Here is a 21,535-nt window from a genome sequence, read left to right as displayed (position 1 = left end):
CATTATAGTATCTGCAACATACAGGTGTATTCCCCTGCCAGTGTTATACCTAATGACATCATTATAAAAACTTCACCCTGTAAAGTCCTCAAAACCACATCCAAGCAGTTTATTAACCCTTCAGGTGCTCCAAAGGAATTAATGCAATGTGGAAGGAAAAAATGAATAATTTACTTTTTCACAGAAAACTGTTATTTAACTCCCCATTTTTTTTATTTTTCCAAGGGTAATAAGAGAAAATGGTCCCCAAAATGTGTTGTGCAATCTCTCATGAAACTTGGGAGGGAAAGAGCGCTATTTGCCTCCTGGAGCGCAGAATTTTCTAGAATAGCTTGCAGACTCCATATACAGAGCCCCCAAGGACCTATAAGAGCAGAATACCCCCATTTTGGAATTTACACTACTTTGGGAATTTATCTACAGGTGTATTAACAATTTTGACTCCATGAGTGTTTTTCAGTAACAAGCAGCAGTGGATGCTGCTGAGTGAAAATTGCTACTCTAGTATTGCAGTGCCCATACGTTGCAGTCACATAATGTTATAGTGCCCACTACGTTATGCCCAGCTCATGCTTTTGGAGACACGCTGTTAGGTGTCAGGATTCTCCTGCTGCACGGGATAGATCCCAAGCTCTATCTACCTCTGCGGTCTCCCATTCAGCTTTGAATTGGTCTCACTGTCAGGCTTCTGGTGTTCACTTTGTTACTGCCTGCTCTCCAGCCAAGTCTATAGTAACCAGCGATAGGCAGCGACGACCTTACGCTCTGGAGTATGTCCAGAAATCACCTTACAGAGCATGTCTGTGATGTGGCGTCTTCCTATTGGTGGACGGACGTCAGCTGCTCTGATGATGTGTCAGCTCCGGATTGGTCCATGGGCAAGGTCCTGTTCGACTGGTCAAGAGCCTAGTGTATAAAAGGCTCTCAGGGGTGCACTAGGTATCACTTTTGTGTGGCAGTTGCCAGTGGATACCCTACCACTCTGTCTGCATGTGTTGTGTGCCTGTCTAGCTTTGGGACTGTACACATACACTCACCGGCCACTTTATTAGGTACACCATGCTAGTAACGGGTTGGACCCCCTTTTGCCTTCAGAACTGCCTCAATTCTTCGTGGCATAGATTCAACAAGGTGCTGGAAGCATTCCTCAGAGATTTTGGTCCATATTGACATGATGGCATCACACAGTTGCCGCAGATTTGTCGGCTGCACATCCCAAAGATGCTCCATACAAGGCAGGATGGATCCATGCTTTCATGTTGTTTACGCCAAATTCTGACCCTACCATCCGAATGTCGCAGCAGAAATCGAGACTCATCAGACCAAGCAACGTTTTTCCAATCTTCTACTGTCCAATTTCGATGAGCTTGTACAAATTGTAGCCTCAGTTTCCTGTTCTTAGCTGAAAGGAGTGGTACCCGGTGTGGTCTTCTGCTGCTGTAGCCCATCTGCCTCAAAGTTCGACGCACTGTGCGTTCAGAGATGCTCTTAGGCCTACCTTGGTTGTAACGGGTGGCGATTTGAGTCACTGTTGCCTTTCTATCAGCTCGAACCAGTCTGCCCATTCTCCTCTGACCTCTGGCATCAACAAGGCATTTCCGCCCACAGAACTGCCGCTCACTGGATTTTTTTTCTTTTTCGGACCATTCTCTGTAAACCCTAGAGATGGTTGTGCGCGAAAATCCCAGTAGATCAGCAGTTTCTGAAATACTCAGACCAGCCCTTCTGGCACCAACAACCATGCCACGTTCAAAGGCACTCAAATCACCTTTCTTCCCCATACTGATGCTCGGTTTGAACTGCAGGAGATTGTCTTGACCATGTCTACATGCCTAAATGCACTGAGTTGCCGCCATGTGATTGGCTGATTAGAAATTAAGTGTTAACAAGAAGTTGGACAGGTGTACCTAATAAAGTGGCCAGTGACTGTAGGTAGGCAGCTAGCATCAGTGGGGGCAATTAGCCATTGGCTTAGCATCTGGTTCCTACATGTGTGCGGTTAGCACAGTAGAGTTCCAGAGCAAGCACAACCCTAGTCAAGGTATTACATTTAGAACATCTCTTTCCTTTCTGTGTGCGAGTGACACAGTTCAGTTGCAGAGCTGCTTTTTCGTCTCTGTGTGCGAGCGGCACAGTTCAGTTGCAGAGCTGTTTTTTTCATTTCTGTGTGCGAGTGACATGGTTCTATTGCAGTGTGAGGTCAGTCCATGTGCTTGTTCAGTGACGTTTAACTGGACACAGCACTCAGTACTCATTTGTGCTGTTTCCCTCTGTGGAGTAACAGAGCTTGGAACTCACCTCCTGTTCACACTTAGTGGCGTTGACTCTGTGTGTACAAGCAATCGCTGTGTGTTCCGTCATTGTCCTCAAGCAGCAGTTATTCATCTCTGCACAGTGGACCTTGGGTTGCGATTGCATTTTATTATTAATTTTACTTAGTGCAATCCGCCAACCCTAATTTATGCAGGCTCTTATCACTACAAAAATGCCAAACATGTTAACGCTAAATGTGGTTTAGGCAAACTGTGCGGCTCCGAAGGGAGAGGGACATTTGGATTTGGGAGTGCAGAATTCTCTACATTTTTGAAGGGGGGTGAGGAGCCATAGTGCTTTTCCAGATCCTTCGTACTACCAGTAACGTGGAAGCCCCCTATATTTCCATTAACACATGTCAGACCTTAGTGGGGACTTGCATTTTTTGTGGATTGAGTTGGGAACATTTTACATAATATTTGGGATCACATTTATCCTGCACTCTACACTGAACACTTACATTGGGGTTTCTTTCAAAATCTCCGAATTATGTGATTCAGATGAAACACCCAAGGGAGCTACTCAAAATGAGGCAGCAGCGTTACTTAGGACTTCATCTGGTCTCTGTTCAGCAGTCCCCTCCTTTTCAGAGGTGCACAATTCTGTGGCCGACCACACTTTTATGCAAGACTAAAAAGGACACGGCCGGATAATAGGCCAGACAACATCCAAAGTGACTCCATCTACCTCATTATAGGGAATCGTCTGCCGAGGTTTTAATCTGAATCACGTATTTCAGAGATTTACACGGAAACTCCAGTGAAGAATTGGTTTATTTTTTTTGCCGTTTCTTATGCAATATATGTGATTAGACGACTTTATTCTTCGGGTTGGTGCGATTACAGCAATACTAGATTTATATAGTATTTTATGTTTGGCTGCTATCACACACTAAACACGCTTTTTATGCATTGCCATATTTTGAGAGCTATAATTTTTCCATGTTACTGCCAATGGAGTCATGTGAGGGCTTGTTTTTTTGCCGACGAGTTGACGTTTTTATTGGTACCATTTTCGGGCACATGACATTTTTAGATCACTTTCAATTCTGATTTTTGGGAGGCAGAATGAACAAAAAACAGCAAATCAGAAATTGTTTTTTTAGTTTTGTTTTTAATGCCGTTCTGCATGTGATAAAATTGATAAGGCAGCTTTATTCTTTGGGTCAGTTCGATTACAGTGATACTACATTTACAATTTTTTTGGTGCTTTTACACATTAAAAACTATTTTACAGAAAAAAATTGCATTGATTTATTCTGAGAGCTATAACTTTTTAATTTTTCCTCTGATGGAGCTGTATGGCGACTTGTTTATTGCGGGACAAGATGAAATTTTCAGGTATACAATTTTTATTTACATTCTTTCTTTTATTGCATTTTATTCCCCTTTTTGTTCGGTGGCATGATGAAAATTATCGTGTTTTCCTCTTTTTTTACGATGTTCACTACAGGGTTAACTAGTAGGACAGTTTTATAGGTTGGATTGTTGTGTACTTTTTTGTTAATTTATTTTCAGAAAAATATTTATTTATGGTAATATATAGGGTTGAGTGAAACGGATCGGACAAATTCAAAAATCGCCGACTTTCGGCAAAGTCGGGTTTCATGAAACCCGACCCGATCCTAGTGTGGGATCGGCCATGAGGTCGGCAATCTGCGAGCAAAAGTAGCGTTTCATATTACGCTTTCAGTGCCATTTTTCAGCCAATGAAGGAGGACGCAGAGTGTGGGCAGCGTGATGACATAGGTCTCGGTCCCCACCATCTTAGAGAAGGGCATGACAGTGATTGGCTTGCTTTCTGCGGGGTCACAGGGGCTAGAAAGGGGCGTGAACGCCGAACGCCATCTTACTTCTGCTGATCTTAGCATAGAGAGAGGTTGCTGCAGCTTCATCAGAAGAAGGAATATAGTTAGGGAGGGAAGATTAACCCCCAAACTGCTTGTGCTGTAGCGATTTCCACTGTCCAACACCACCTTTTTTTTGCAGGGACAGTCGAGGCTATATCTTTGTGCATCAGCTCTGCAGCTTATTAAACTGCCTTATAAGGCTCCCTGATAGCTGCATTGCTGTTTGCACCGCTGCTGTGCAAACCAACTGCTTTTTTAAAAGCAAAAATCCTGTTGCTCCTTTCTGCACAGTTATCTTGTTTATTTGTCCACACTTTTGTGAGCAGCAGTCCTTTTTATTGCTGCCATACTTGTCCTGAGATCATTGTAGGGAAATTGAAATTGTACTAGAGTCCTTGTATTTTTTCATATATCTTCCAGCCACTTTCTGCCGCTTACATTGTGTTGTGTTATACACTGGGCCTGAGTTGTGGTTCAGTCTCCAAAAAAAAAAAGTGAGATTCAAATTCTCACAAAGTGGATATACTTCAGTCCTGTTAGTTTGTCGTATATCAGCCAGCCACTTTCTGCCACTTACATTGTGTTGTTTTATGCACAGGGCCTGAGTTTTGGTTCAGTCTCCCCAAAAAAAAGGGAGCTTTAACCCCTTTCTGACATTAGACGTACTATCCCGTCGAGGTGGGGTGGGCCGGTATGACCACAGATGGGATAGTACGTCATATGCGATCGGCCGCGCTCCCCCCGTGAGCTGACATCTGGCACTATGTGCCAGGAGTGGTCACGGACCGCCCCAGCACATTAATCTCCGGCACACTGCAATCAAACATGATCGCAGTGTTCCGGCGGCATAGGGAAGCATCGCGCAGGGAGGGGGCTCCCTGCGTGCTTCCCTGAGACCCCCGGAGCAACGCGATGTGATCGCGTTGCTCCGAGGGTCTCTTACCTCCTCCTCCCTGCAGCAGGCCCAGATCCAAAATGGCCGTGGCATCCGGGTCCTGCAGGGAGGTGGCTTCACAGCGCCTGCTCAGAGCAGGCGCCGGGAAGCTTGGATCTGTGCACGTGAGATCGCCGATCTGACACAGTGCACAGCAAAGTGTCAGATCAGCGATCTTACACTGTAACATGATGCCCCCCCCCCCCCCCCGGGGCAATGTTATAGTGTAAAAAAAAATATTCACATGTGTAAAAAAAAATTAAAAATTCCAAAAAAAAAATAAAAAAATAAAATAAAAAATATTGTTCCTATAAATACATTTCTTTATCTAAATTTAAAAAAAACAATAAAAGTACACATATTTAGTATCATATTATATCATATCGCCGCGTCCGTAACGACCCGACCTATAAAACTGTCCCACTAGTTAACCCCTTCAGTGAACACCGCAAAAATAAAAACGAGGCAAAAAACAACGCTTTATTATCATACTGCCAAACAAAAAGTGGAATAACATGCGATGAAAAAGACGGATATAAATAACCATGGTACCACTGAAAATGTCATCTTGTCCCGCAAAAAACGAGCCACCACACAGCATCATCAAAGAAAAAAGAAAAAAGTTATAGTCCTCAGAATAAAGCGATGCAAAAATAATTATTTTTTCTATAAAATAGTTTTTATCGTATAAAAGCACCAAAACATAAAAAATGATATAAATGAGGTATCGCTGTAATCGTACTGACCCGAAGAATAAAACTGCTTTATCCATTTTACCAAACGCGGTACGGTATAAACGCCTCCCCCAAAAGAAATTCATGAATAGCTGTTTTTTGGTCATTCTGCCTCACAAAAATCGGAATAAAAAGCGATCAAAAATTGTCACATGCTCGAAAATGTTACCAATAAAAATGTCAACTCGTCCCGCAAAAAACAAGACCTCACATGAGTCTGTGGACCAAAATATGGAAAAATTATAGCTCTCAAAATGTGGTAACGCAAAAAATATATTTTTTGCAATAAAAAGCGTCTTTCAGTGTGTGACGGCTGCCAATCATAAAAATCCGCTAAAAAACCCGATATAAAAGTAAATCAAACCCCCTTTCATCACCCCCTTAGTTAGCGAAAAATAAAAAAAAATAAAAAATGTATTTATTTCTGTTTTCCCATTAGGGTTAAGGTTAGGGCTAGGGTTAGGGTTAGGGTTAAGGCTAGGGTTAGGGCTAGGGTTAGGGCTAGGGTTAGGGTTAGGGCTAGGGTTAGGGCTAGGGTTAGGGGTGGGGCTAGGGTTAAGGCTACAGTTAGGGTTGGGGCTAAAGTTAGGGTTAGGGTTGGGGTTGGGGCTAAAGTTAGGGTTAGGGTTTGGAGTACATTTACGGTTGGGAATAGGGTTGGGATTAGGGTTAGGGGTGTGTCAGAGTTAGGGGTGTGGTTAGGGTTACCATTGGGATTAGGGATGTGTTTGGATTAGGTTTCAGTTATAATTGGGGGGTTTCCACTGTTTAGGCACATCAGGGGCTCTCCAAACTTGATATGGCGTCCGATCTCAATTCCAGCCAATTCTGCATTGAAAAAGTAAAACAGTGCTCCTTCCCTTCCGAGCTCTCCCGTGCGCCCAAACAGGGTTTTACCCTAACATATGGGATTTCAGCGTACTCAGGACTCATTGGACAACAACTTTTGGGGTCCAATTTCTCCTGTTACCCTTGGGAAAATACAAAACTGGGGGCTAAAAAATAATTTTTGTGGAAAAAAAAAGATTTTTTATTTTCATGGCTCTGCGTTATAAACTGTAGTGAAACACTTGGAGGTTCAAAGTTCTCACAACACATCTAGATAAGTTCCTTGGGGAGTCTAGTTTCCAATATGGGGTCACTTGTGGGGGTTTCTACTGTTTAGGTACATTAGGGGCTCTGCAAATGCAATGTGACCCCTGCAGACCAATCCATCTAAGTCTGCATTCCAAATGACGCTCCTTCCCTTCCGAGCTATGCCATGCACTTAAACAGTGGTTCCCCCCACATATGGGGTATCAGCGTACAAAGCACAAAGTGGACAACAACTTTTGGGGTCCAATTTCAACTGTTACCCTTGCAAAAAATACAAAACTGGGGGCTAAAAAATAATTTTTGTGGAAAAAAAAGAATTTTTATTTTCACGGCTCTGCGTTATAAACTGTACTGAAACACTTGGGGGTTCAAAGCTCTCACAACACATCTAGATGAGTTCCTTAGGGGGTCTACTTTCCAAAATGGTGTCACTTGTGGGGGGTTTCAATGTTTAGGCACATCAGTGGCTCTCCAAGCGCAACATGGCGTCCCATCTCAATTCCAGTCAATTCTGCATTGAAAAGTCAAACGGCGCTCCTTCACTTCCGAGCTCTCCCATGCGCCCAAACAGTTGTTTACCCCCACATATGGGGTATCAGCGTACTCAGGACAAATTGTAAAACAACTTTTGGGGTCCAATTTCTTCTCTTCCCTTGGGAAAATAAAAAATTTTGGGCGAAAAGATCATTTTTGTGAAAAAATATGATTTTTTATTTTTACGGCTCTGCATTATAACCTTCTGTGAATCACTTAATGGGTTAAAGTGCTCACCACACATCTAGATAAGTTATTTAGGGGGTCTACTTTCTAAAATGGTGTCACTTGTCTGGGGTTTCAATGTTTAGGCACATCAGTGGCTCTCCAAATGCAACATGGCGTCCCATCTCAATTCCAGTCAATTTTGCATTGAAACGTCAAATGGCGCTCCTTCGCTTCCAAGCTCTGCCATGCGCCCAAGCAGTGGTTTACCCCCCCATATGGGGTATTGGCATACTCAGGACAAATTGTTCAACAACTTTTGGGGTTCATTTTCTCCTGTTACCCTTGGTAAAATAAAACAAATTGGAGCTGAATTAAATTCTTTGTGTAAAAAAGTTAAATGTTCATTTTTATTTAAACATTCCAAAAATTCCTGTGAAACACCTGAAGGGTTAATAAACTTCTTGAATGTGGTTTTGAGCACCTTGAGGGGTGAAGTTTTTAGAATGGTGTCACACTTGGTTATTTTCTATCATATAGACCCCTCAAAATGACTTCAAATGAGATGTGGTCCCTAAAAAAAAAATAGTGTTGTAAAAATGAGAAATTGCTGGTCAACTTTTAACCCTTATAACTCCCTAGCAAAAAAAAATTTTGGTTCCAAAATTGTGCTGATGTAAAGTAGACATGTGGGAAATGTTAATTATTAAGTATTTTGTGTGACATATCTCTGTGATTTAATTGCATAAAAATTCAAAGTTGGAAAATTGCTAAATTTCAAACTTTTTGCCAAATTTCCATTTTTTTCACAAATAAACACAGGTAATATCAAAGAAATTTTAACACTATCATGCAGTACAATATGTCTCGAGAAAACAGTGCCAGAATCACCAGGATTCGTTGAAGCGTTCCAGAGTTATAACCTCATAAAGGGACAGTGGTCAGAATTGTAAAAATTGGCCCTGTCATTAACGTGCAAATCACCCTTGGGGGTAAAGGGGTTAAATTCTCAACAAGTTTATATACACCTTCTACCTTGTTTACTGACTTCTCCAATTCCTCCATTTGCAGCTGCTGAATGTCCACCATAGGCCATTTTTATACCTCCCTAAATGGGCTGACTCCCCCCACAGGGCCGTGGTCACCACCTGGCGCAAGCACCCGTGCGAGTGCCGTTTGCCTGGACAGGTGGGTTGGCCCACTCTTGGGCGATGGCACTGTCACAGGGTCCCTCATAGTACAATGAAGTGTCTCTGACGGTGGTGGTGCACAACCAACGTCAGACACACCGTCGTAATATGAGGGGCCCTGTGCCAGTACCGCCACCCACGAGAGAGTGTTCCCCCCCAGCTCGAACAGTGCTCTACCACTTGCAATACTTACCTCTCCCTGCTCCACCACTGTGTAGTCTGTGCTGTTAAATCCTTCAATGGCAATGCCAATACAAATTTGTTGAAATGATAGATGATGGTTAAAATATACAGGGGCCCTGGCCTCCATTTAGACCAGTTAATACTTTGCGCCTACTACCACTGTCTGCTACTCAGCAGAGGAGCCCACCCCTGTACCTAGCTATGCCACCTGTTTATTTATGAACAATTTTTTGGCAGACATTTAGCCCACTTTATTATTTGGGCCTACTAACTGTGTCTGCCACTCATTACAGTTTTCCTCCACTGAACAAAGCAATGCCGCCTGTTTAGTCCTGTTACCACATTTGAACTGCATTTAGCCTACTTTATTATTTGGGCCTACTAACTGTGTTTGCCACTCATTACAGTTTTCCTCCACTGAACAAAGCAATGCTGCCTGTTTAGTCCTGTTACCAATTTTGAACTGCATTTAGCCTACTTTATTATTTGGGTCTATATCTGTGTTTCCTCCTCATCCTGCCCATTGCCCAGCCACTGCTAGATGAGTCTGCTGGTACATTGACCCAGACCACTACATTCCCCTTGCACTCTACACAGCCAGAATCTGACCCTGCTGAAAGTCAGGTTCCCCTTCCCGCATACTATACCACCTTACACGGGGACAAAGAGGAAGGTGCAGATGAAAGTGCAGGTTCCTTCATCAGATGAGGGGGCATACTCGTTGGCGATGTCACTGGCACAGGGCCCCTCATAGCATGCAAAAGTCTCTCTGCCAGTGGGAGGCGCCACCCACCGTCAAACACATCGCCGTACTATGAGGGGCCCTGTGCCAGTGCCAACGAGTGGGCCCCCCCTGCTTGCTCAGGATCACAGCACTTGCAAAGTTGAAATACTTACCTCTCCCTGCTCCACCTCCGTGACGTATTCCGCGTTTCCTGGGCCCACGAAAATCTTGAGCCAGCCCTACCCCCCCACAACTTTAGCCAAATGACCCCCAGTTTTCAATGCCTAACTATTATTATAAAGTAAATTAAGATTGACAAGCTTAAGTAATAAGAATTGATGTTTTTGGCATTAAAATGGGCACTGTAGGTGTTTTCCTGTCCTCCACTCACTGCCGACTTTGATTCCCCATTTTGATTCCTCATTGACTTGCATTGGGTTTCGTGTTTCAGTCGGCCCCCGACTTTTCGCAATAATCGGCCGATTTCACCCGACCCGACTTTTGACAAAGTCGGGTTTCGCGAAACCCGACTCGGTCCGACAAAGGTAAAAGTCGCTCAACTCTAGTAATAATATATATATATATATATATATATATATATATATATATATATATATATATATATATATATATATATATATATATATATATATATATATTATAAACATACACGTAGCTGGACTAAGTAAAAAAGTTAAAATAAAATTTATTTTTTTTTAAATAACAATGGTAAAAAAATATATAATTTTGCGACTCTTATTTTTTTTTTTATATATTTTCACACATTTGTTTAACTTTTTTACTTAGTCCCTCTATGGGACGTTCACTTTTTGCAGTGTGATCACTTTGCACGAGCATTGCAATGCTTTAGTCAGTGATGTACTGACACAAGCTATTTAAACCATGCACTGCACATGATTGAACTAGCTTGCTAGCCCTAGTGACCTGGATGTTGTCATGGCAACGTCGGGTCACCAAGGCATTGTTCGGCCCCTCAGGAGGACCTCGCTGGGGTGCCGATCGAAGAGGAGAAGGAGCCCCCACTCTCTCCCTGCCTTCTAAATCCTGCGAACAATATAGATCGCAGTACTTAGGAGGTTAAACTGCTGGGAGCAGTCTGGGCACCACTCCTGGTAGTGAGAGCCGGATGTCAGATTTGCTGAATACTGATCATGCACACGCACGGCTCTTATTCGCGAAAAATCGCCAGGGCGTATCCATACGTCCAAGGTCGGAAAGTTCTTCCCAACCAAGACATATGGGTATGTCTAAAGTGATAAAAGGGTTAAAGCAGCACAATATTAAGGAAGTCCTGAAAACATGATGTATTGGGGTCCATGAGGATGGGGTTTGGGAAGGACTGTTCTGGACCACAACAGTCACTGGACTGTAAAAATGTAAGCTTTCATAAAGCCTTTAGGCTCCCATACACTTTATACATATTATTATTCATCCAGGTGAGATAATCCACTGTCACTCGTACATCCAACAGAATCCATTCACGCACACGCTTAATGCTGTCCTCAGTCTTGCGCATGGATGGGCATCTGACTCCTTCTTTGTGGTTGACACTTCCTTGAACCTCTCTATCCAATCATACACACTTCTTCACGACAAGACACTTCTCCATACTGTACACAAAGTCTTCGATAAATATTGGCAGCGGACACACTGTCAGATGACAACAAACGAATTACTGCACGCTGCTCCTCTTTCATGCAAATCACAAGCGTGGCAATCATTGTTTCTCTCACCACCCTGGCTGATGAACTGACATAACACGTCCGACTGTACACAGCAGTGACTGGGAAGACGGCGACCTCGTATGGAAAACGCTGATAAGATAGCACGACCAACATATGTTTTAACCGAAGTGTAGAAAATGTTTGACTCCTCTTGTATTTGAATATACACATGTGTTAATGTTTCCCAGAAGTTGACACCATTTCTCCACCTGCTTGTTTTTCTATTGCCTGCACTACATTACTGTTGCACATATATACATGCATTTTATTGTGGCTTTCTCGCCATTATAGTCGCCGTTTTGAATATAAATTTTTAAAAAAAAAATGCCAATGTACTTGCTAAAAAAACCTGTGGCAAAGAGTCCATGGAAATAAGATGATTTTTGGATGTAGCAGTGGCGCAGATGCCCTATCAGCACTGCATGTGTATGAAAAATGGTGAATATTGAAATAAAAAAGGCTTGTTCTTTATTTCCACCTACATATACCAGTGGGTGAGAAGCTCTGGAGAGGGGCAGAAGCGCACACAAAATAGGGCAACACCGTCTGGCAAAGGATAAGTAGAAGCCATGGTAGCACTCACCTGATGGTGTTGTGTGCAGGCGTAACATCTATAAAAGTGTGGAAAGCCACTGCTGCCCTGCGGCCGGAGGAAATAGTTCTTTCCGATGTATAATGGCAAAAATGGAACCTGTGACAGCTGCTTTGCGAGAATGAAAAGCCTTGGGATTCCAAATTGGTTTTCCTTAATATCAACTAGTTTCCGTGCCGGACCAGCGCATTTTTCATACCTTGAGAACAGCGCCAGTTCGGCAGACAAGCGCATTGGTATTAATTAAAACTGATTTGGAATCCCAAGGCTCTTTATTCTTGCAGCGCAGCCCAAGTAAATGTGAACGTTTTCATTTTTGCCATTGGGCAGACTCTTGTACACAGATTAAATAGTTGTCCAATATAGATAAAATCAGTGGATTTGGCCAACTATTCCTCTAATGTTTGTGGCCAACTGTGGCCTCTCTCCCAAACTGACAGAATCCATGAATGGATCCACTATAATGTACGGAACTCAGAGACGGACTGGAGGAAATTTGTGTCTAAAATGAAATTGTGTTTGTTGCTCATAACCAATTGCAGTATAGCTTTAATTTCATATTCTGCTGTTGAAAAATGAAAGCTGCACTGAGATTGGTTGCTATGGGCAACAAACAGAGTTTCATAAATCTACTCCTATCTATGGGGAGCAGGATTTCTAATTTGTAATCACCTGGTGCAGCCCCACCTTTACTGGGGTAATAGATGTCTGTCATTTGGGAATCTGACAGGCCCTCCGGGGAGGCATTACCCTATGGCTGGTCTCATATAGCTACAGTGTATCAGTGTAGGCAATCCTCTGTGAGGTAATACAGGATGTGCACATATCTTTCTATGGTCATGGACTCACCTACTCTGAAACACTATGACAAACTGCAGCTGTGTGAGCAGGACGGTATATAAACCATGAATATCTCCATTCCCTGGCAGCAAACAGTTATAGAGAAATATTCAAAGGGCTAGTCTGCTGAAAACAAATTATCACCCATCCTTAGGATAGACGATAACTTACTCATCGGTGGAGGTCCGACCACTGGTGATCGATTGTCCAAATGGGACACTTTTATTCCCAGAAGAATGGAGCCATAGCCCGCATGTGCCACCTGTGCTCCACTTATTGTCCATGGGGCTGCTGAGCTCTGTACGTTCCAACAGCGCCATAGAGAATGAATGGAGCGGCTGTTGGGCGTCTGACATGTCACAACATCTTGTAATGGGAATAATTTTCCCTGATCTACCAAGCAATGAGAATCCCAGCAGTGGGACGCCCACCGATTAGCTAGTTATTATCTATCCTGCAGAAACAGTATGTGATAACTTGTTTTAACTGTACAATCCCTTTAAAATGTCAACCTCAGGGTGATATTTAGAGCAATATTATTAGTTAGGACAATACCAATCTCCTAAATAATCATTTTGGCCTACAATATTAAGTAAGCATCAATAAAAGCATGAAACTGATGGCTTTTATCTCCCGCAGGCTGAATATATATTAATATTTCTGGTTTAGGTGGCTGCTGAACATCTAGATATGTGTTGTCATTCAGTAGATGATGTATATGCATGTCTGTAGTATATTGAGCAATAGCTACAAAATTATAACAAGTGCACATTTACCGGCTGATGATGAGGGTTTCCTCGCCATTAATCCACACCCTGACAAATTCTCCATACATGTCATTGTAATAGTTTGATGCTGTCCCAATTCCTGTCCACAGAAATCTTCCATAGGATATGAGTGGCCCAAGTCCCAGGTAATAGGCAGGACCTATAGAAAAAGTAATGTTACAGTAAATCGGGAATATGGTTTGGCCAGCAAACAGAAAGGTGCAATGGTAACAGGATAGATACATATTAAGATGGATTTAGCTTTATCACTGATGGCGATGGGACTTTTTTACAAAGAGTGGCTCTGGTTTTGCTTCTCTCATGCTGGGCTGCTATTTCTTTCTTCAGGGAATGACAATCCCTACAACTATTATCAGCAGACAATGGCATAACTGGAGTCACACCTGCACTTTCAGATTTTGAGTGGATGTCAGTGGGTTGTTACACAAAAATTATCTCTTTCTATAGAGAAACTGACCCAGAGAGCAGCAAAGTGCCACATCTCTACTTTCTCTGAGACCTTTTCCCTGCACCAACCACTGCAGTGGGCATGTAGCATTACTATTATGTAATATACAGATGGGCAAAAGCTGCCTTTTGAGACTCATATATGGATGTCCATACATTGTACCATGTATAAGCCCAAACAAGCTATATAATGATACAGTAGGTCTACCTGCAGTGCAGAGTAGACCCATGACTGCCAACTATAACATCTGATTAATTTACCATTGCTGCAGCTATATCCATTTATTAATGTATGAAAGAAGGGATAATTTCCCAATCGCTGGGAGTTCAACTGTTTGGATTCCCACCGATCCCAAGAACCAGTGCTCAAGAGAGCCTCATGTGAATGGAACAGTGGTCAATCATGTACACATTCTTATCATTTATTTTTATAAGTGTGCTGAACACCAGTTGAGCACAGCACTCAACTATCTTCGGCGGCCCCATTATGAATAAATAGAGAGGATGTGCACTTCATTGACCACTGCTCAACTCACACGGGGCTCTTCAGAGCCGAAGTCTCACGATCAGTGATAGGTCCCATCGACTGGGAAGTTATCACCTATCTGATTGATACGGGATAACTTCCAAACATGAAAGAACCCATTTATCACAGTGCTGGTAGTAATGCAATTTGACACCTTTTTACATCAAGTCCCAATTCTCTTACCTGGTATTGATGACGTTTCTTCATAACTCCAAATAAGTATAAGCAGAAATATGAAAACCACCATGGAAGCAGCTGTCGCTGGAGCCACACTGGGCATAACCTCAGTGATGTTGTACTGCATTGGGTTCAGAACCTCTGTAATCATGTCTTTCCAGGGCAGTATTCTCTCCTATGTATAGGTGTAGAGAGCATTAACTTCTAATCACCTTGGACTTTTAAAAACCCCAAGTGACAACAAACAGATGATACAACATTAGATCCAAGCCCTATAGTGTTGGAATTTAACCTTTTGATGTTTTGGGAATCTGCTTGATAGCAAGACAATTTAGCCAAAACAGAAAGATAACATTCCTTCATCAACTTTGTACTACACATCTCACTTTGATTATACATGTGCCATCTGTGAAGGAGGACGATGCCCTTGACAAGTCATTTACAGCGATGCAACTGAAGGCATTGTGAATTTTGCATATAAGATTTTCAAGTTCAAACCAATTAAGGAGGAACTTCTATGACAGTTTTCCTCAGCACTTGGTACATTATTGAGGGGTTTTTTTTACATCTTTTTATTGAATAAAAAATATATCACACTTCTTTATTGCCTATGTTTAACATTTGCTGTCCTAAAAAGATTATTTAAGATTTTTCATAGGTCAAAATGTTATTATTTCACATCCTCATGTGTTCTAGGTAACAAAAATAGCTAAAAATGTAAGCGTGAATATTCACCTTTTTTAATAAGCATGTCAATCTGTTTTCATTTATAAAATTCTGACTACACACCACTATTAATCCAGCAAATGAACAACCTGTCAAAACAAATTGACTATAGATCCAGAAGAAAGACACTTTAAAACTTAACGTTTAATAGTCCCTTCATAAAACACTAGTCAGTGAAAATGTCATAAAATTGGTATAAAGCTTTATAGCGACCATTTCGTGGTTAATCATAGATATCAAATTCATCAAGGGACAAGGCCAACACAAGATTAAAAAGATAATATACTCAGATTACAGATTATCAATAAACAATATAATGAGCAGTGCATTGATTAGATCCATGTTCAAAGGAAATGAATTGGTTTGGTCTCCTCCAAATCCTTCAATGAGAAACTGATTTATCAGGTGGAGCCCCGAGAACAGCATTCAGGATCAGGACCACAGTCTCTAATCGGCCCAGTATTAAAACTTATCCCTGCTCACCCTAATAGCTGCCACTCTGAGGGACACCCATACCCGGCTGCCCTTCGACTACAATCAGCCTACAGTGTCCTTACTATGCTTCCAACATGTTTCATCTAATACTCTTCAGGGGAGAATCCTTATTGCAGATGGGACTAGATCGGATGAATAGATGACAACACCGGTCTAGGGCTGCCAACTTGATTTTTTATTTCTTTTGGACAGCTATTAAAAAAATCATGGACAGACAATATTTTTACGGACACATTGGAAAACTATAACAAATCATTATAATTAAAAGTGATACATGTCTACAGCCCATAATTCTGATATAAATACATTATCTGCATTCACTATGAATGTAAAATTACAGTAAAAATAATCTTTATACATTTCTTGAGCTAATCTTTATACATTTCTTGAGCTTCAAAAAAATCAAGGACGCCTTAAACATTTTTTACAGAGAGGTCAAAAAAGTGTCCTATTTTTACGGGCTATCCTGTAATCTCTAGATGGTTGGCAACCAAGTACCTGTCACTTATCCAGTTATCGTTCATATGCACATAACCACCACTAATGAGATCAAACTGTATACTTAGTTATTATTAAAGCATTAGTCCTGCTTTGCTGTTTTCCACATCCAAAGAGAAGTGGGACATTAGAATGGGACAGGTGCACAATAACTGCCAATTGTGCATGCCTCTCGGTAGGTCGAGAAGATGTGACGTCACCAGCCCCGCTCATCTTTTTAACAGAGTAGTGGAGGACTAACGCTTTAAATTCAATTTACAAAAGGTAGGCAATAATCTCTTAGGATTCATCTATTGGCATTAGAAGTTTAAGCCTTAAGACTGACTATATTAGAGATCTGTGCCAGAAAATACTGTCGGTTAAAGGGAAACATACTACAAATTATCTGACCTCTGTGGATTAAGAAAAAAATCGAATGGTGCTTAAGGTTGAACAAAGGATGTAAAACTTCTCAAGGTAGAAAGCCTTGACTGTGGTTAACCATTATCACCAATTCCTTACAGGGTTGAGGAAGTTCAGAAAGCTATGCATTGGAGAACTCCTTAAGTTGCAAATTGCAAAAAATCAAGAAGGACTGGTAAGTGGTGATGAAACAAAATTGGTTCGTGGAGAATTGTACTTTTTATGTTTAGCTGTAAGAATTCTGAATCATCAATCTTTATGAATCACGCTGCCATCATTATTGAAAGAACAATCAGGAAATTCTAATTCAATTTTTATTGACATTTATATTAACAGTAGGCATTACTGCCTCATTCATGGCTTTCTGGATGGCCATCTCAAGACAACAATGAGCTTCTTGTGACAGTTAGCTATTTCCTCCTTGCTGATTGCAAAATAAATATTTAACAGCCACTCCCTGCTGGGAGAAGGCTATCAATCAGCATGGATGCCCAGTTGACAGAGAAGACTGGAAGAGAAGGTGCTGCTCAGTTGATGAGAGGTGAAATTAAGTAAAGGAATCTCTAGTTGAGTCATGGGCAGGGTCGCCACTATCTTTGCTTTAATTATTGTATTATCTTTTTACATTGTTGCTTATGACTGTTGTATATGAACTGCTGAATTGTAAAGCACTAGATGGGAAAAAATTGCAGATATTTGATGCCTACATGAATAATAAATACAAATGGAATATAATTTTTCTTTAAATCTATTCAGCTGACCTCTTGATAGCAAGAGATAATTTTAATGGAAGATCCACCAATAGATCTGGAATAGATCTGGAATAGTTCCAACCTGCAGCATCAATTAATGATACTGAAAAGATGAATTTAAGAATAACAAGTAACCTAGAATAACACTAAGCATTTTTCAGTGTTTTTTTCTGCAGCAAAACCTACATTCTTGCCAGAAAACGTAGCATCAAAGTGGCGTCAAAAATCCTGGATTTGGTGCATTTTTTGCAAATGTAACAGCTGGGGGAAGTAAATTGGTCTTTAATAATTCACCTAAGATACTGCCAGTGCATTGAGTTTGCAGGACATTCCTTACTTTCACCCTTTGGTCTGTCATTTAAATGCTCATGAATTGTTTAATTTCACACTTAGGTGGGCCACATCCATTGTTCAATCTGAGCTGTAAATTTGCATAAAAAAAGCATTTTAAAAAAGCTGAAAAACACCTAGTGTGAACACAGCTTTAGAGAGATTTGTATTTGTGACTTTTCTCTGGGAAGTATGGAAAAACAAAGGTCCCCCTAACCTTTTGTTTTTGTCCCCCTATTGTTTCCTACCACTTGAATAATTACTCATCTTAAATTGAGCTGTAAAGAATTTTACTCAAAAAACATTGGTTGTTAGTGTACAAAATGGAAATTGTAATACAATGTCAAACACATTGATTACTTCATTAAAATGTTTGTAAAATTTCCACATGTCAATAAAAACATGTTTATATATAACAAAACCTAATTATTTATTGAAATACACGTTTTATAAGTTTTTTTACGTTTGCATTTTTAATTTAATTTATTTTTCTTTGCTAGCCAGTTTGGTAGAAAACTGAACAGCAGCTCCATATGTGACAAATATAAGCTGCACTATTGATTATGAATCATCCAGCAACTATAGGGGTTAAAATGATTATAGCAGACAGGAAGTGGTTAGCTCAGCCCTAGGGGATACTGGGCAAGTTGTTATTGTGTCCTGGACATCTAAGAGTAAGTTGTGTGCTACAGAGTTTCCTGTCAGACTGAAATCAGACAAGCTGTATAAACCAGTTTTTCATGGGAAGCGAATGCTGTAATCATAGAAGCAGTCAGGACAGTCAGGAGCATGTTTATTACCTCAAGATAGAACTGAGAGAGCTACAGCACTGGACTCATCCTCCTCTCCACACCTCACTGCACGAGGAAGGTACAGTTCTGCTTACGGTAAGACACTGTGTTTCAAGAGAAGTTATCTGTGAAGAGACTTTCATATATTGATAAAGCATTGCATGAAGAGAAGTAATTCTGTGTGATGAAAAGAAGCTTGAATAAAACCACCGTGATCAACTTCAGCTCAGAACTGTGTCATAGCTGTGTGCCTGTAAACCATTCCCTCACCTGTACTGCGAAGAATTATAATTAATGGTCACCCTGAGTAAGATTTCCCCAAGATTCTGAAAAGAGCTCATGCTTCCTTTGTATCGCCCTCATATACTCAGTGGCGTGCATGCAATACATAGATTGAACAGTACGCAAATGTCTTAAAGAACTTCTTTCTGTTCTGCTGACCTTATTCCTGCCACTTTGATTTATAGCACTCTTATTACTTACTCTCTAGTTGACATTGTGATGAAGGATTTTTGACTCTTCCTCAAGTAGTTTTGTCATGCATTAATATGGAGAGAATTTATTGAAGCTATTATAGGTAAACTCTGACCCAACTTCAACGTTCTCTGCACAAGCACAAAGTGTTATGCATAAAATAGCAACATAGTGTATGTATTCTAGGCACAAAAACTAAAAAGTGGAAATGTCCCATAAAAAAAACTACACCCCCTACCCTAAAATCTCAATAACAGTTATCAACTCCCAGTCCTGAAATCTCAAAAAGTATGTCTATAGTAAAAATCTGAGTTATGTAATATGATGTTTTTCTTATTATGCATACATCAAACGTTTCCACAATATATTCTCATTTATAGCTTTTTCAATAGCAGAAATATATTAATTCCTCAAACTTTATTACAAATATTGATCAAGGAATTCACCTAGAACATTAAAATAAAATCCACATTTAATTTGATAAAAAGTCTCTATTCTGCTTATTTCCTTCATATAATATTACATGGTGAAATATAATGTTGGATACAGGAAGGTTTAGGAGCAGAACTAAGACGCAGAAGAATAATGATGCATGTCTTACATTATCATGATGATATAAGATGTTTTCCCTTTCCGGATAGCATTTCCATCAAAAGTTGAGATCTGAGTCTCAAACCAGTCCAACAAATAAAGAGCTGGACGGCTAGGCACCATCCCGGGGCAGAAGAATGAGCTCAGTTTTTATCTAGTACTTTAGATACATGCTGGAGAAAATGGAGAAAAACTACCAGTGAGAGATATAGGGGCAGGGGTCCAAATTTCACTTTCTAGCCTGAAGGATGTGAGAGTCAAGTTTGTGATGTCAATAAACTTAAATTGCTGGATTATGGATTCATTTCTTGAATGTAATTTTTCTAGAACTAAATCCATTCAGCTGACCTCTTGGTACCAAGAGAGAATTTTAATGGAAGATCCACCAATAGATCTGGAATAGCTACTAACCCCTCTCTTCCACTTTTTCTCTTTACTTGCAACGCATTGGGAAGCCTACAGCGTCAATTAATGCTATCATAAAGATGAAGGTAAGAATAATAATTAGAATAGAATAACAGAGATTTGACATTTGAAGGGGGATTTTTTTACCCAAACTATAATTTTGGTTCAAGTATCAGAAGTCCTTTTAAATATATACTGAACCAGATAAAAAAAAAAAAGATCTGAAGTGTAAGGATGCTCCAAACTGGTCGATATTTCAGCTTCTTGGAACCTTCCCAGTAGAATATTGATGAGATTTGGGTTTTTTGTTTTCAGGTCAAGTTAGAAAGATTATATAAGAAAACTCAGACAATGTAATAATGAGGTGTTAATAGTTTTACTCTGTATCACAAACTAAATAAAATTACTTCTATTGCACTAAATGCATAAAAGATTATTGTAAATTGGCATCACTTTGAGGAAGTCAATGCAAAAATGTCAGGATCAATGTTATTGTAGCTACTAAAACTACAATGTTGGTCAGTGAGTGATTTATTTTTAGATCAAATTTGTAATAACTTTTATATTGGTATAAATGTAAATGAGTGTATGTGTGCATTATATATTCACAACATTTATAATAATTATGAGATTTCTAATATTAGACCCATTCTTTATCCAAAAATGTAATTGAATATTCTGGAATAAATTGATTTAATCATTGTAGACTGTGCTATCTACTTCTCAGCAGCTCCATAATAATTAAGAAATAGTTTTGGCACATATTGCTGAAATCTGCACTACAATAACCAATTTCTAATGTATTTTTTCATTTTACGCACACAATATTTCATATTTTCATGTCTATAATACATGCCTTCTATTACAAAGCATAATGTGATCAGATCACACCAACGTTCTGCTAAAAAGAAAACATATCTGGTTTTAACCAAATGTATATAAAAAAAACATTAGAAATAATTACAACTCTGAAAAAGAACTGCAACCATTTATCTATAAATGTGCTGTAGCGATTTCAGAGATTAAACTATAGAAAGCAAAATACAGAAAAATATAGAGAGGAATAAACAAAAACGTATTCAGTTGTCTACGGAGCTACACATCCTTACCTCTATAATAAGTCAATAACATACTTTGTTCTTAAATGGAAAAAAAAATGTTAAAAATGTTTTCTCAGTCGATATAAAATATTAGTTTTAAATGGATTAAAAACATTTATACCAATTTCAATGGGA

The 21,535-nt window shown here is 40.2% G+C and overlaps 1 protein-coding gene across 2 annotated transcripts in view; it reads right to left on the bottom strand.

Moving 5' to 3' along the window:
- The window catches only part of CYP19A1 (cytochrome P450 family 19 subfamily A member 1), an 81,714-nt gene that overhangs the window by 60,089 nt on the left and 90 nt on the right, over positions 1 to 21,535 (bottom strand). Inside the window, exons 2-4 of one of the 2 annotated variants that reach the window (XM_077260951.1) lie at positions 18,840 to 18,955; positions 14,843 to 15,011; positions 13,675 to 13,825 (exon numbers count right to left, since the gene is read on the bottom strand). In XM_077260951.1, coding sequence (XP_077117066.1) covers positions 13,675 to 13,825; positions 14,843 to 14,987 — 296 coding nt within the window. In that variant the 5' untranslated portion in view covers positions 14,988 to 15,011; positions 18,840 to 18,955. Of the gene's footprint in view, positions 1 to 13,674; positions 13,826 to 14,842; positions 15,012 to 18,839; positions 18,980 to 21,535 lie in introns of those variants that run through there. The other variant, XM_077260952.1, reaches the window with a different exon arrangement.

Source organism: Ranitomeya variabilis, chromosome 5 (genome assembly GCF_051348905.1).
Source record: "Ranitomeya variabilis isolate aRanVar5 chromosome 5, aRanVar5.hap1, whole genome shotgun sequence".
Classification (NCBI taxonomy): domain Eukaryota; kingdom Metazoa; phylum Chordata; class Amphibia; order Anura; family Dendrobatidae; genus Ranitomeya; species Ranitomeya variabilis.
This window is presented reverse-complemented; position numbering and strand designations above follow the sequence as displayed.